Source organism: Aptenodytes forsteri, unplaced genomic scaffold (genome assembly GCF_000699145.1).
Source record: "Aptenodytes forsteri isolate BGI_AS27 unplaced genomic scaffold, ASM69914v1 Scaffold146, whole genome shotgun sequence".
Classification (NCBI taxonomy): Eukaryota; Metazoa; Chordata; class Aves; order Sphenisciformes; family Spheniscidae; genus Aptenodytes; species Aptenodytes forsteri.
This window is the reverse complement of record NW_008795128.1, coordinates 6,339,205-6,356,309: the sequence shown is the minus strand read 5'-3', so window position 1 is coordinate 6,356,309 and position 17,105 is coordinate 6,339,205. Positions and strand designations below refer to the sequence as shown.

General features: G+C 39.3%; 1 protein-coding gene across 1 annotated transcript in view; it reads right to left on the bottom strand.

The window, feature by feature from the left end:
• The window catches only part of LOC103897561 (cytosolic phospholipase A2 beta), a 29,812-nt gene extending 13,082 nt beyond the window's left edge, over window positions 1-16,730 (bottom strand). The window contains exons 1-12 of the mRNA XM_009277612.2: window positions 16,695-16,730; window positions 10,324-10,396; window positions 9,102-9,278; window positions 8,332-8,468; window positions 7,494-7,625; window positions 6,224-6,282; window positions 4,405-4,447; window positions 3,122-3,185; window positions 2,565-2,692; window positions 2,337-2,447; window positions 1,241-1,278; window positions 210-345 (exon numbers count right to left, since the gene is read on the bottom strand). Of these exons, the coding sequence (XP_009275887.1) occupies window positions 210-345; window positions 1,241-1,278; window positions 2,337-2,447; window positions 2,565-2,692; window positions 3,122-3,185; window positions 4,405-4,447; window positions 6,224-6,282; window positions 7,494-7,625; window positions 8,332-8,468; window positions 9,102-9,278; window positions 10,324-10,396; window positions 16,695-16,715 (1,119 nt within the window). The 5' untranslated portion in view covers window positions 16,716-16,730. The remainder of the gene's footprint in view (window positions 1-209; window positions 346-1,240; window positions 1,279-2,336; window positions 2,448-2,564; window positions 2,693-3,121; window positions 3,186-4,404; window positions 4,448-6,223; window positions 6,283-7,493; window positions 7,626-8,331; window positions 8,469-9,101; window positions 9,279-10,323; window positions 10,397-16,694) is intronic.
• Between the last annotated feature and the right edge of the window lie 375 nt (window positions 16,731-17,105).

Here is a 17,105-nt window from a genome sequence, read left to right as displayed (position 1 = left end):
TGACCCGTTGAAAAGAATGGAGGCATGAATAGCTGAGCTGAAATTTTAGATGAGTTTGGGGTATGCTACACTGAGAACTTCTGTTCTGCTGCCATTCAAATCAATGGGTTTGTCATCAACATGCAAAAACTACTAGAAATTTTGTGGGGAATTGTGCCAATCCTAATTCAATAGGCCCACACCCCATGCTTGGATTCCAACTCACAGACCTCGTGTCCATGTAGATCTCTTTCCAGATGAAGAACCCTTTTCAGGGCACTGGCAACCACTCTCTTCCTTTTTTGCAAGAATTCTTGCTCTTCTCGGCACAGATCGTACCCTAAGCGCACATCTAATTTTTCTGTGCTGAAACATGAATAAATCCAGAGGCACAGGATTGGTGTTTAAAATGTATATGGATCTATTTTCAGCAACTACTGAAAATCATAAAAAATCATGATTCACTGTTCAGATTTAGAGACAGAAATGCAGCTTCCAGTTTCAAAGAAATCAAGTGCTTTGCTTCTATGTCTCTTTATTTTCTGATGTTTCAGTGTAAGTTTTACTGCCAGCTAAGGATAGCAAATATGAAAAAGAAAGGCTTCTTTGTGTCTTTCAGTAGCTTTGTAAGCTGAATCCTTTCTATTTCTGCTTCATATAATTTCTGAGCAAAGGGTGACTTGAACCTAACAAGGTCTTTCATGGGGATTTGTACCACAGACTTACACAGAAACAGTACAATGAAAAAGATATTCAAATAATTTTCGTTTATTTGTTGTCTGTCTCATTATTTTACAGTGTAACATTTCATCTTCCCTAGCTTGTGCTTCTTTCTATTGATATCACCAGAGCCACAAATCTGTTTTCTTAAGAATACTTCTGTGGTTTGAGTAATGTATGGACTCTGGATGTTTTGCTTATTTCAAATTCCCTTTTCCCTCTGCCTTCTTCCCGCTTCTGTGTCCCTTTTGAAGAAGCCTCCAATCTCAGCCTTTGGTTCTTTGACGCAAAGGACACTCAATGACTAAGTTCCTCACTGTTTGAAATTCTCGTAATTTTTTTTTACATCTCGGTGTGACTCTTTGGCCCCAAGGACATTTAACTTTGATCTGTTGTGGTGACTCTTTAATGGTGACTTAACTATTGTTATATTTTGCCCCTAGTCTTGTGCATTCCTTCTATCTAAATAAAGGACACTCTGTTCTAGAATTCACAGTTCAAAGAGCAATAAAACCTTTAGAGGAAAAAACAGACCTCTTACCAATCATTTAGTTGGAGGTACAACTGCAGTGGCACATTCTGTAAACAAAGAAATGAGAGCAGGAACGTGAATGACTGGGAAAAAGAGAAGTTTTGAAACCCAGGTTTTTAGTGTCTCCTGGAATGCCCCACCACTACCACCCTGCATACCGTTTTTTGGAAAACTGTAGCGAGAAAGAGAAGGAAAGCAACTAAACACCAAACATATTCTACAGAGAAGCAAAAGAGGCAGAAGGAGTCAAAGTGGCTAGATGAACAGGCTGTGAAACAGGATTTCTTCTTCACTGTGAGTATACCTCCATGAACCATCCTAACCCCACAGCATTATCACATTGCCACTCTCCTATTCTTGAGGATGAAGAACAGCAGCCAGACAAAGACAGTGATAGAAGAGGAAATGCAAGTCACCACATCCTTCCAAAAACCTACTGGAGGTAAAAGAGAGTCCAGACAGAGGGGTGGGGAATCACTAGTGGCAAAACAGGCATTCATTTTCCCTTCTCTTTATGGGAAAGGCTGCTGAGAAATTCTTCTCCTCCTATTTTTGCCTCTCATTTGCTGCAAGGTCTGGGAAAGGATGTCTGGCTATTGTTAACAGATTCATCCGGCCACACAGCAGCATTACTACTGCTTTTAAAGCAACTTAGAGTTGTATCTTTCTACCAGTTACCATCCTGACTGTACGCTTAGAAGAATGTGACAGAATTGTCCTCTGAGGGTAAGATTCAACTCACCTAACTTTAGCCATCTAAAATTTACATATATAGACTGAGCTAGCCAGCCAGGCTTGATAAAGAGCAGTGGGGCATCCCAAAGCCTTGCTAGGGGTATTGAATATTCTCCTTTAACTGTGTAAGGACAGCAGAGGCTGGTCTTAAATGCATCTAAAACTGGCCAGGATGAATTCCAATTTATTGATTTTATTGACAGAAAATTGATATTTCTCTGAAAAAACTAACCTTTTTCACAGAAAACATGTATTTGCACAAAATTCTCAGACTTACTAATTTATTTTTGTTTTAAATGTTATGGTGTTAAATACTGAGGGTTACTCTACACTTCCCTCCGAAAGATCACATAAATGGTGAAGCACTTACATGTCTTACAGGGAGGGTTACTTTCACTTTATGTCCAACAGGGAGAAATTTCAGTGGTACAGTTAAGGTGTCACTTAAATTGCTATTGTCATCTTCTTTATCAGAAACTTTCTACAGAGAACAAAAACCATGGTTTTTATTCACAGAATATAAACAATTCAGTTCTTTACTGTTTTGGTGACACTGGAAATAAACAAGCAGCATGAACTATTGTATAGTGCCCATTACCTGCAGCCTGACTTTTAGAACTGGTTCCCAAGCCTTCACGCAATGGAAATAGAAAGCATCTGTGTCCTCTGTAGTTTTCTGTGTTCCTTCATGAGATGCAGGCACCGTCAGCACGAGATTTTTACCCTCTAGTGAAAACAGATTTGTTTAGAGAATAATACCGCTGTTCAGGCAAAATAGCTAACAAAGTTGGCAAACTTTCTGCTGGAGTCATTCTCTGTGGTAACTCCTCCGTAAGCTGCCATACTGGCAAGTCTCCTACAGCACAGGAACTGGTACTCCTGCCTTTACCCCATAGCTCGGAGTGCGCCCAGATTCAGCACTCTCTCATACTTCCACCAGCAAAGTTTACTGTGTCCAAACTTGAGAGCTTCAAGGAAAAGACACAGAGATCAGTTACAACTGGAGGCAGTTCAGGGACGTTCACTGCATTACATTTTATTGTCTTTAGAACATTCCTAGTCATGTCTGTATCCTGAAGTGCCTCCATCTGGGTCTGAATGACTATGATAGGGTTGGTTTGGTCATGTCCTCGCTTTACAGAGAAATTGGCATACCTTTCAAGTATTTCCTGCTTTCATTAATGTCCACTTGCACTTCTAAGCAGCAAACCTCACGGGACTGTAAAACACAGGAGTGGAAAAGTGTGAAGATAGCAAATGCCATATCTGCAGCAAATAATGAAACATCATGCAGACAACCACTAGCTATAATATAGAGCCAACCAAACTGGTCTCAGTGCTGGAAGCAATCCAGCTGCACAAGAGTAAATTCAGAGCTTATTATCCCAGGACAGTAGCCCAGTTACGCTGCTTCAGAACTAGCTTGTCTATACAGTGGTGCATTGCCAGAGGTTGTTATACCCACTCAAGTTATCCCAAAATCAGGAAACTCTGTACAACACACTTGCCCAAACAGCTACACATATATCTGATAATTATTTAGGAAGGGTGGGGAAAAACACCTGATGATGAGTTTCTGTATATTGTGGCAGTGATTAGCCTACAAGGCATCTTCTTGATGGTCCTGATGTAGGGAAATCATGGATTTATTCCACCCTACCCTCCACCTGAGTCATTCCAGTTCACCTTTAATAACTCATGCCAGGACAGTTTTCCAAGCCATTTCAGGAACAACGCATGCCAATCATTACAGCTCTTATGCCTCACACAGAAAATGAGGGGGAAAGAACAGAATACGTGTTACTTTGCCTCAGGGGTATTAAAGGCTAGCATCTGGAAATCACATGCAGGCTGGGAGAGGTTGGCATGAAGTACTTTGTACTCCTTAGCTGCTGGGCCAGCCCAAGGAGATAGGTAATGTACCACATGCTGACTAATACCAAAAGAGGACTTTATGTTTCAATGACTAAAATAACTCTTTATTAAAAACCTTATTTCCCAAAAAGCTGCTACATTAGATAACCTTCCAGTCATAAGCACACTGAATAGTTACTATTGTCTTCTACACTCTCATGCCTTTTATAACCTTTGTTTTTCCTGCCAAGTGCCATACTGTATTACATGAAACACAAGCAGTTTTCACTTTGAACACCAACAAATATGGGGTTCTGCAACATTAACAAACCACAGCTGGGCAAAATATTGACATCTGTAATACCTGAGGACTTCAAGAAACACAGCTTGTATTTTTGCATGGAGAGGGCAACAGTTAAGCCATAATGTATGGGAATCGTCCCACGTCTTTCACTTTGTAATGCACACCATGCTCTTATCTATCATGGTAGCTTCTGTTCTCTCTGTAACGAAGCTTGCGGGGAAGAGGAAAGAATCAAAATGAGGAAAAGTCACTCCAAGCTAAATTCATATGTGAACCTTACCACTAGGACATCATTGGTAATGAGGTGCTCTGGAGGGCCAGGACTGAAAAGACAGAATCAAAAAACAAACAAACAAAAGCTGTGCAAGTATCTGGTATTTTTAAAAAATAGTAGTTTTGTGACCTTTCCTGCTTAAAATTGAATATAGTTATGTTAGTATAACAATTTGTTTTCTAAAAGGCATAACACATGATCACCTGCTAAGCACATGAACCAAAATGTAGTAGCCAAACAAGAAGAAAGGCAGGAGAGCCCATAAAAATACTAATGCTTAAAACTATATGCTAAGATACAGCAGAACAAAGACATACCGGTCTATGTGGAATCATGTCCTGCTATTAACAAATGACCGTATGACTTGGGGAAAGCAAAGATTACTATTAATGTATTCTGCAAATACTTATTAGGAAAGACATTTCTGACTGTTCCAGATTATAATTTACAACTGATCACAAATGAACGGCAAATAAGAATTAGCTCCCACTGTGCTATATGTATGACTGGAAAACACAGAGGTAAATAATAGAAAGCCTTTGTCCCAGACATTTTACCGTGTAAGACCCAGGTCTGCCACTGAACGGATGTAGTTATTTATTACTGAGAGTAACCTATAGAGTCTACTAACAGCATCTCTCATTAAGGCCAATACTCCAACATCACTATGTTACACACATTCATAAGTGCTTTCACATATCTGAAAGGACCATTAAAGTTATGTAGTATGTAATCTTTGACTTTCTACAAAGTCTAGCGTATTTTACCAAGCACCACTTCCAGCCTTAAAACTTCTATTATTTCAGCTGTAGAATGTATTTAAATGTAAATAGCTAGGTTTGACTTCCAAGGATGGAGAATCCCCTACGTGCCTTATAACTTGAATGGTGAAGGATGTTCCTCTTATTTCTAGTTTGAATCTACTCAGTCCAGTTTCCAAGCACTGCACCTCATTCTGTCCTTTTTATATATCTGGCTGTGATCGCTTCCACATTTGCAGGAGATGCTTATACTGTCTCTTAAGGTATCTCTCGTAGACAAATTAAATAGATTTTCTTGAGTTTCACTGTGGAAGGAATTAACCAAGAACACCAGTGATTTTCTTCTGCAGCTTTTCCATGTTTAAGAATAAGAAGCCTTATTTACAGTTCCTTCTTCTAATCATGCAGTTAGTCAGTTTTGACTGGACTATATTCCTTTTTTTGGTAATGCTAAGCTCAAATATGCCAGAATGTGTAGTTTAGGGTTTTTTTTAACCAAACTTGTGATAGCATTTAAAAGAGAGATAAAGTTTATCTTATGGGATTTGTTCCCCTCCAGACAATGTTGATTACTTCTTTGAGGGAGATGGTCTTAATTTTATTATTTGTTGATTGTATGTTTTTTTCAGTTTAACTAAGCTATCGCCTAATGGGTGACTTTTCTAATACTGTCTGCATAAGTCTATGTATATATCGTGATAATAATACAAGACAAGTTTTCTGGTCTTTTAGAAACACCACAATATTCTAGGCATTGTTCAATTAATATTAATGACTTGAAGAACACCTCTGTTAAGTTTTACATGCATCTTGTGTACAAGTTATCACATCGTGCCAATGTTACTACATTTCCACAATCAGGATATACATGTTGAACAGAAGGTAAGATTTGTGTGAAATACACTGAAAGGCAGAAGTAGCTGGGGAAGTTAAGGTAAAAAAAAAGTTTGAAACAGTAATTTTGGCTCACTGCTGGGAGGAAGAGCTGGAAGACGTTCCTCTTTCTCCGAGATATTATTGCTCTCTGGCAGATATATACCTTTCAGCTTTGGAATTTTACTCACATTCTTTCCATCCAGAATTCCACTTCCAAACTTTCCCATTTCTTAGTGCACCTCTCTCTCTAAAAAGAAAAGGGTAAAATAAATATGGATTATTGGAGGCTGCAAGAATTTAGCAGTATAGACACATCTAAAGAGCACTTCCATGGCTGACATCTCTTCCGCTAATGTTACAAAAAAAGCTGTGTATTACCTCTTTCCAAAGCTGAGATTGCAATGGAAACCACAGCCTTAGGAAGATTAATATTCTCCCATTGTGGGACTTGTAGAATTATACATATTTCCAAAGTTACAATCAGAGAGGGAAAGCTTGACTGAAACAGAAATACAATGGCTTTCTGCAAAGATGGTGTGCATGGAGGGGAAAGGCATTGAAACCCAGCAACAAATGTGACTAACGCCAGTGTCATTTCCATGTACAAACCGTTTAAATCACATTCACACTCAATCCAGCAGAGATGAAGTAGGCAAGAGTACTCTGGACTGAGATGGTTATTGAATCATTATATTTCTCAGTGACTCACCCACTGGCTGAGAAGTGCGTGGCACTAGCCTGCAGAGTCACTAGGAAGATCTACGTTAACAGCTTTCAGCATTTAGGGAAGTAGTTGTTCTTTTGGGCATAGACTGTCTCCTTACTGCAATAAGCATGTAGCAGTACCTCAGCCACAGCTCAGACAAGCCCAGAAGCTGTCACAGACCTACCCCAGCTTTGTTCTCTGGACAACACTCTTTCATGGGCTTCTTAACAGAATACCAAAGATGTTAACAGAACATGCATCCTTTTACTATGGGCTAGAGAAACCTGAATCAGATAGAAGGAAACCCAGCATGAACACCAATAGGAGAAGCCTGAAAGAATCATTTAATTCAAGTGGTGAGTAGATTGTCTTCATGTTTTTAGTAAAAGTTGCCATTTAAGAGGACATTTCCTCTCAGCATGGCAAAAGTAGAATAAAGCCAAAAGCTAAGGAAGTTATTTATTTGGATTATAAAAGATAAAAATTACTATTTACAGATGCTAGCTATTAACATATTTTGCCCCCATAGAGATGGTGAGCATGAGAGAGAAGCGGCTTCATTTTCTGAATCTGTGAAAAGAGATTAATGAAGTCACAAAAATCCAGCACAATGATATCTGTTTTGATGAAATATTGATAATGATACCAATATATATGGATTTCTCTTTATGCAGACTCAAACCTCACTTAACATGGAAACCTATGTGGACAATGAGGTCTTGCTGATCTCTCCGTGTGTTTTCAGTCCTTACCTCTGATTCCAAAGCAAACGTCTCACGGAGCGTCTCTCCGGGTCTGATTCTACCAACATTAAAAAGAACTGTGAACTGCATGTCATCTTTGGTGAGTGGATCTTCATCACACACTGCCAATTCTAAAATGTTCTGGTAGTAGAAGAAAATAAATAAGAACTCTTATTGAGCTATTATTACACAGAAACAAAAAAATGGTTATAGACTTTTGCAGCTGATTGACTAGCACAGTGGTAAGAATAAAGAAACCTGTGCTTTTCTTCAGGAGTTTGCTAATGTGGAACACTGTCATTAAACCCAACCTTGGGAAACTTATCATGGAATAGAAGACAACTACTTATAACAGAGAGCTCCCACTGTCCTGAGACAGAAAAGATGTCAGCGCTCTGCACCATACTGATAACCCACCCAAAGAACACTCTTACTCAGTTTCTTCATCCCCAAAGTTCTCTTAACTACACAGCTTAGGGTAGGATTAAATTTGCTGTCTGCTCCACAGCACCTCCTCCACCCTTCCCTTACAACCAGTGGAGGGAAAGCTCTTTCTAAATTAACCATCCAAAATAGCCCAGATGAAGCATGCTACAGCAGTACCTATTTCTCTCAGGTGACAACAAAGGGAGTCTGGACTAGTTCAGATGTAGGCATTTATATCACTGATGTCTATAACTAGCTGAGGGGAACACTACTCCATATGTCTGCTGTTTTGGGCTAACCTGGCAGTTGCAAATTCTGTTACACAACCATTTTCTTAAGTTATTTAGCACAGTTGATCAACAGGGTGTCAACTGAGGATTCCCAGCTATTCAAAATGGTGAAATTTCTTGTTTTTTACTACCTCAACTTCTCTCTGGATCCTAAAGTAGAAAGTCTCATTCCAGACAGGGTTGTCAGAATTCTTGATGGTTTTGGTCTGAAGCTTTCCATTTGCAGCAGATGGCAGCCACAAGCGCACATAGCAGTCTGATGCAGTCACTGCAGCAGAAAAGAATTTAAAACCCAATGCCAATATTATAGATGAAAAGTAGGGCAAGACCATGATTCTGGGGGCTAATAAATACTACTTTTTTTTTTTTAAATAAGTAAAGAGACCGTTGGTTAGAAGCAACCAAGGAAAACCGTCTTGTTATACTAATACCTGGGTTGCAAACGTTACACATGCAAACACAAAGTACGCTAAGAGCCATGTTTCCCATGTGAAGAGAAAGGTATAAAAGACCCCACTGACCATTCATCAGGCATATTCCCTACAATTCCAGTCACCTATGTTTAAAAAAGTTTAACTGAAACTAGAGCTAGTTCCAAAAAGGGCTGTTAGGATGATTACAGGAAAGCAGAACACATATTACAGAGAAGATCAGAGGAGACTGGCTTGCTCAGTCTAGCAACACAAACATGCAGAGGGGACATGACGGCTGCCTAGAAGGGTGAGGTACTAGAGAAGATCTGTTGCAGCTAAAGGCCGGTGTGGGACCCAGAACACTAGGGCATGAGCAAGTCGGAAATCTTCATCTCACTTCCAGCCTACATCTACTCCTTATGGTTAGTGCAGTCAGTGCCTCGAGCAGACGTCCTTTGGGAAGAGCCAGGGTGGGAAAGCACATTTACTTTGTGAAGCTTGACAACGGTGTGAAAGGAAATCTCCAAGGTGATGTCTTTCAGAGCTGGAGTCTGGACTTGACTGAAGATTTCTACTGCAGCCCGAGATGCCTAAATACTTCAGACTGGTATCAAGCAGTGAATAACATTGCCCCGCAAGGTTTTGGCAGGAAAGTGGAACTGTCCCTTCAACAGAGTAGATAGAAGAGATCATTGAAACTCAGAAATACAGGCCTCGTCACACTACCACCTTTCTAGTGTCCACCTCTGGGTGCTGCTATGTGATATTTGCCACGGGAGTACAGGAAGCCCTTCGGCAGGCAGTTACTCGACCAGCATGGGATTCGCTCCCTCTGGTCTCCCTTGCATCCAGGCTTGGCCAAGGTTGTGCTCAGCCCTGCATGGCGAGACATGAACAGTAACTCAAGTAACTCACTACAAAGTGACGCTTTTTTGGCTGAACATGTCATTTTTCACTAGAGGAATACACAGGCCAGAGGTTTCAAGAGGGTGAGAAAAGGCAGCTCAAGGTCTCTGTCCTGACTGAGGAACCCATGGGAAACCTCTGCAAAAATGGCAGCTGAATGGCTGGTCCATAGTACACCTTGAGAAGGAGCCACAGGAGGCTGTGAGGGTGAGATAATGAGTTAAAGCAAGCTGAATACAAAAGTACACAGAAAAGTCTGTTTTGCCTGCGTGTTCAGCATGTACTTAGGGCTGGATCTGCAGAGGTCCTCCTTAACCAGAAACTATCAATATAATTTAACAGGACTGGTCATCTGAGGACAGTAAATAACCCGAATGATACTGTATTTTTGAAATTCTCTAATCTACCTTTGATTATCATGTATTGATACATTTCAATAAAAGGTTCCTAAATACGTGGCCTGTGTGGCAAAGTCTATGATATGATTTATACCCATTATGACCATCAAAAACAAACAACTCCAAGCAGATTTACAGATTTGCAATGCCCTCACAAGGTCTACCTTCCCTTATTGGCCCAAAAAATTCATCTGGGAGTCTTGGTTTTTACCAGTTCCCTGAAATGCCACTAGACATGTCCTCCAACCTAATGACACCTCAGGTATTTGATCTAATTATAGCCCTGGCATTAGTACTTCTATTGCTCTGCTTTATGTATGTTGCTTGTATACCTTCAGAACTTAGGAACATTGCTCATTGTGTAAACTCTGGAGGTGACTAAAAACACAGTCAAACCACAACTCACACAGGTCTCTTGACTTGATGTTCTTGGCTTGTATGATTCTTACAGAAAGCATGTGGATGGGGCAAAACTTCATCTGCAGAGAAAACAAATGCAATTAGTTTTATCAGCTCAGAAAACAAAAAGCATACGTATTTTGAACAGCACAGGGGACAGCCTGTCCTTGCTGTTTCTCTGTTTGAAGTGAAAGGACCACCCTCCAGTGGAAGTAAACCACACTAAGATGATAGCATGATTGCATGCTGGGCTATTTGCTAAGTAGCTTGAGTAAGTGAAGACAGAGAAAGAAAACACGGACTCAGACAATGGTATGGAAAGCTTCTGTAGTCACCCTAGAGGTGCCTGTTTTCATACAACCTGATGTATGCATGGCCATGGTGACGGCTGTACTGCCAATCTGCCGAGGGTCCTGTGCCACAGGTGGGTTAATACCGGGCCTTTGGAAGGCAATACTAGGAACTTGCAGCTGCTTGCCTGGGTCCTGGCACAGCACTGACACTGGGCCAGGACATGGCGGTTACCACAGTGCTTTAAAAGGTTCTGACTTTGTATCCCAACTAGGACTAAATTTTCATGGTGCTCGTAAGTAGGCCAAGCTCACCAAGAGGCATCTAGAGGAATGCACTACTGACTTTGAGTGAATGGACCATAGACTCAGCAGAGACCCTTCAGATGAAGAAAAAAGTGCCCTGCTTTGGAGGCATAATATCACAGAATCCCACATCATTAGGTATCTTGAAAATACCTAATGGGAATGGAACCTCTTCCCTTCCAGACATGAGATTTATTTCTATCATAGGCAAGCTATCATTATAATGCCTATTTCAATTTACTTGTTCCTAACTCTGACAAAGAATTAAGTTTCCCAACCTAAGCTGGTCAGAAAGTATTTGTCATTTTTAAATGACATTCCGATAAGCCTGAATAAAGGCACATATACAGACACGTGACAATTTTAATACTGAAAGCAGGAAAATATTTCCTTCTTTTTTCAAATTGGAGCATTTAAATTTCTTTTTCATTTTCTTTTGAGTGTTTTATCTATTTTTTTGCATATAAGCATGGCTTGTCAGCAATAATAAGCAATAATAACATACAGTTCTGCTACCACTAATAAATTAAAACAGGGCCACACCACGTTGGAAGTGTTCCATTAGTTTGAATGGCAGCTTAAACTACACGCTGACTGAAACATCATATCTATTTGTCTAAATGAGAGTATCCCATTACACTGTAACAAACTAATTTGACAATTTTATTTTGAAAGATAGCACCATGATTAATTTTCCTGACACTGAAATGATTAACTTTGGAGACACAAGGAGCTGGGGAAGGAGTCACTGACTACAGTTAATCTGAAATTCTTTTAAAATGGGGTGGGGACTACTGGCCATGTTTACTAGAGATGAGAATAGCCTTCATTCAGTTTCATTCAGTTTTGTTTAGAGGTAAATTACGTTACATCAAATGGATACCATTTGAACTGTGAATTAGCACGTTCAAATAAAGGCTTAATATTAAATTTTATGATGTCACTTTTAAAGTTACATCCTTTTTAAATTCAGATTAATATTCAAGAGTCGCCCTGAGCAGAGAAACCCTGTTGTTAAACCTACAAAATCACAGATTACTCTGTCTCTTGGCCTCTTAATTGTTGATTGAATCACTTTTTGTATAAAAATACAAGACACATTTGTTCTTCTGCGACAAGAATCATTTCTATTTTGTCTTCCTTCAATTTGAAACTGACATATTTAAAACGTTCAGAGTTTAACGCATTATGGACATTACAAGTTCCAGTTGGGACACTTCCATGTTATTCCAGTTGCCCACTGCAAGAATTTGACTTTAATTTTCCTGTGCAAATGGTTATTTAACATAGAAGTACCAACTGGAATACTCAGTCAGCATTCCTAGTGGGTTTCATTAACATGAAATATTGGATTATGTAGCCAATTACAGGGCTGACTTTTTAATTAATATGTTAATTCTGTGTTATTTTGTAATCAGCTTCCCCCTTGCTCAACAGAAGCCCAAGCCATTCTCAGAGTCTGCTTTCACTGGAGAAACAGATGTTGGTATACAACTTGCTTTGAACCTTTTGTGATGAAAATTTCGTAATTGCTTACAAAAATGGTGCGTCTCCAGTTCATCATCAGGGTACTCTCAATTGTGATAGGTGTCATGATTTCATCCTCTCCCACTAGAGCCAGAGAGCCTCACTCCTCCTCCCTTCCCCTTTCAACATCAATCACTTCCCTTAAACATGTCAACATCTGCCCGCCAATGGAAACATCATCAAAGATGACTGTTCACTACTTCTGATTTGGTGCAGCTTAGTCCTTGTGTTGTTGCAGGGTAAAAGATAAACAGATTCAGATGGGTAAATGTGGCCATAATAAACCCTATGGGCTGTGCAAATCCCCAGAGGAAGCCAGAAGCCATCCTGCTCCCAAGATCGCAGTTACTCCAGCCTGTGATAACCTTCCAGAATTGGGCTAATTCTTTTTTTCATCAGAAAAAAGTGGAGCTAATTTTCAGCCTATTGGGGTCTGATTTGGGTGGTCTAAAATAACATCCTTGCCCAGAAGTGCTGGCACTCCAGAACACCCTTCTAGAAAAAATAATTGTGGTTAGAGATACCATTTGCTATTTTCATAACATGAAGAGCAACGTGTAATTTCATTATTAATGCAAATTGATAAGCACAAACACCATATCCAGACAGCTCCTGACAGTCTTGCAACTGTATTGGTCTTGTTCTTTTTAGTTCACTTCCTTGGGAGAACAATAGTTTCCTGCATAGGCACCCAGAGAGTAACAAAACCCCTCTGTAAATATCCAGAGTCAAAGGTAGCTTTCCCAGAAGCACATTATTCTATTTTTGCTGGAAAATTAGCAGTGCCACATTGAAGCCAATGACAGAGTGCAGGATTCAGCTACCTGTGTATGTTTGCATCCTAGACAATAACACTCCAGACCAATAAATAGTAGCATGTCCAGAGTCCCTAAGAGTAGGCTAAAAAATGAAAAAAAAAAAAAAAAAACAACAAAACCAAACTTCTTTTCACATGATAGCATTTAGCACTAAACTACATTTCTGTACTCTCAAAGCAAGTTTGGGGGGAGCCATTTCAGGTCTAAAATACAGAAAAGTCAATAAACAGGAGATGAAACTAGCACGGCAGAATTGCCACAGCTGTGTCAAACCTTAACAAACTGAAAATTCACATCTGTTGCCAACATCTCATTGATTGTAATAACATACATTTGCTGGCCTACTGTCTGGCTTCCAGAGAAGAGTCATATGCCAGTCAGCTTCAGGACGACACATAATTCTCCTGTTTACAAGCGGTTAGTCACTTCAAGGTTTCATCCCAAAAAGACAACTCTGAGAGCATGAAATCTACTCAAAGCTCATTAATAATGAGGAGCCTACCGAGACGGTCTTTGGATGGCAGTGAAAGAAGGAAAACCTACTAACAGCTCATATCTTTGATTTCACTCCTTATTGCCCCTCCATGCTGCTCCTAGAACAAGATCTCATGGCTACCTTCACTAGAAAGTTATTCTTCTAGGGGGTAGTTTCTGCAGAGCCTGGTAATCTGGGAACCTCATCCCATCACCACCTCTTTTTTCTTTTCTTTTCTTTTTTTTTTTTTTTAAAAGTCCTTGTTTTGTATATGTTGGAAGGCTGATAGGAATCTCAGCGTTTCGCTCCCCCCACACCAAAGCTAAGCAGTTCTCTGAGTGGAGGTATCACCATGGAATAACACCAAGTTAAATGAATTTTTACATGAGGAGTTCACTCTCTGTCTTTTGACATTCTGTAAATAGCTGTAGGATTTATCACTCAGCTTTATCAGTATCTTTCAGACATGAATAATTACATCCTTTCACGGATAACTTTTTCTTTCTCCAGTGGTGTACTAGAAGCAGTACAATATCTTATGTACAAGATCTCACACCAAATGTAGTAATTTGGCATATTCTTACCATTTATTTTATCTTAGATACTGAGGATTTGGTTCAACTACAACTTGGCAATTTATCAAATTAAGGTTAAAGCTATAAACTTATAAACTATAAAAAAGCTTCATGACCAGCCTGGTTCCAAAGCACTCTCTTCCATATAGATTCTTTAACATCTAATATGGGCTGAGTTTATTAGCCCCTCCATCAGTAGAGAATACTGCTAGAAATTTGCCCTTCCAACCAGCTGCCTATTTTCATTAAAATTAGACGAATGCAAAGTTCTGGTGGGAAAAGCGACTGACTGAAGAAATATGCAAAAACAGGAGAGTGGATAGAAGGAGAGAGCATGACCATGAAAGCCTCATTTTCCTTGGGGATCACAATTATCCAAAATCTTATCATTGGGAGTTGAACAGTGAGTGAGTAAATCTAATTTGGCTTACGAACATTTACTGTAATTTCATGTTATCACTGATGGACTGTTTCAAAAGTCATTGGGGATTTGGGATGCATCCCCTGTTCATATTCTATCAATCACCTCTTTACATGTATGAGTGGGTCCCTCGGGGCTTTGTATTGACAGAATTTCTGAGTATTTTACCACATTAAAATTATCCCGTAGTTCAAAAAATAAAACTGCTAAAGAGTGATTATTCTTGTCTGAGCAGAAGAAAAGACCCTGTTACGAGTATCAAAAGCATTCCCAGCAAGTTGTAAATTAATATTGTCCCCCATTTCTATGCCAATTTGGTAGCTTTTTTAAACAGCAAAAAATTAACAGGGAGAATTCTAGTAGGTCTTCCTAGATGGTTCGAAGTATCCACACTTTTCTAAACAACTTGGTTTTTTTAATATCGAACTTAGAGAAAGAAAAAAAAAAAAAAACACAAAACCACCGTTCCGATTTCTGTATCTATTTACCAATTTACACATACTGAAAAATGCATTTGTCTGACAGAATGGTAGAGCTACCTGCAGTATTGAATGAATATCCTTCCTTAGGAACAGAAGCTTTCTGACCTGAAGCTATGCTTGTACTCTAACCTTTTGGCTGTGTTGTCTATTAACCAGGAGTAAGTCTATACTCGTGGAACAGTAGTTGCCGCATTAGGATGAAATGCAAGAACTTTTGCTGTAATTGAGACTTTTTAGATAAAATTATACCTAAGCTATCTACTCATCTATCAGATCCAGAATTATCTTATTAGACACAATATTGATATTTAAAATTGATAGATAATATTTATATCTAAGATAGCTCTGGATCTAACAGGTAGATAGATTAGATACAAATTTTATCCAGAAAGTACATTACATTTACAATTTATATTCTTTGTCCTGAGCATCCAATGTTTGAATATTTTTAATCTATCATTTGAGCTATCTGTTCAACCTACTGATATTTTCCTGAATCTTTAACTTCACTTGCAAATATTACCATGGCACAAGTATAGTAAGTATTCTTTATTCTTAATAATTAATGATTCTTTCTAATATTTTCCTGAATCTTTAACTTCACTTGCAAATATTACCATGGCACAAGTATAGTAAGTATTCTTTATTCTTAATAATTAATGATTCTCTATAAGCCATAGCATGTAACATTGTTTCTCACTATATTTAAAACCCATGAATGCCCATATTTTTTTTATTTGCTGCAAAATTTGACAGAGGGTTTGATATCTAAAGAATGGTTAGTTTGTAAATAATTCACATCTTGCATTTCAGACACTGCGTCCATTACTTTTTAAAGATATACATGAGAAAGTGACTCTCAGTTAATAATTCTGTTGATTTATACTAAAACCTATCAGTTAAAATGTCTGAATGGAACTTACTATTAGAAAACTCAAGTCCAGACATGAAATACTTCCAGTAGAATCGCAGATGCTGTAAACATTACATTAAAGATAGCTAAATCGGCCAAATAGCTCATTAGAAGTCTCCCTTGCAGCTAAAGTAATATAAATCATGCTTTGTTGCTAGAAAAAGCTGTTGTTTTTCAGCTGGGGCAAGCAACGAACATGTGCTATCCTGAGAAAAGTATGCAGTAGGACTAAAGCACTTTCATTTTACAGTGAGGTAAACTCCTCAAGGCCAGCCCTCTCTTCCTTCCCGGTGTTCACTCCAGCGTGTACACCTCACGATAAAAGAAAAGGGCCACATTTTCACCGTGTGTTCGCTGAAGCTCGCTTACATATTAGTTACTGTGAGGTAAAAGGGGAAAATGGTAAATTTGCAAAGTTCAAGATGACCCTGCCACATCGCACCAGCGGCAGTTTGTCTCTGCATCTCAGCAGATGGAAAGAAGAGGGAGTTTGCTCGCGAGAACTGGAGCAGGGAGGTCCCAACAGCAAGGTGCCGGGCCACAGCAAAGCACGGAGCTGCAATTCTCTTACCTTGGCTGGTGGGCTCCCCATGACACTCAAGATGACGACAGCAACAGAAAACCCAATTTGGGTAACAGATCTGCCAGCTGACAAACACGCTCACAGCTTGTTGTTGCTGCTGAAATAACATGAAGGACACATATAATTTATACAGGTGCTGAGCTCCACCCTCTGCCTCCTCTGTGTGAAGAGTCAGCCTACATCTGAGAAGAAAGATCTGCAATGTCAGAGGTGAGAGGAAAGCTGCAGTTACCACATTTTTGCCTGTCACTTTATTGCCTCTCACAATTTGTTATTGCCCCAATATTGTCCTGGCAGGTTTTTGTGTGGATTCTACCATGTTCGGAAAATCTTCCCTCACTCCCCATCTCTTCCATCTATCTAGTCAGTAGCTGAATTTTCAGTAGCTTTTAAGTTCTT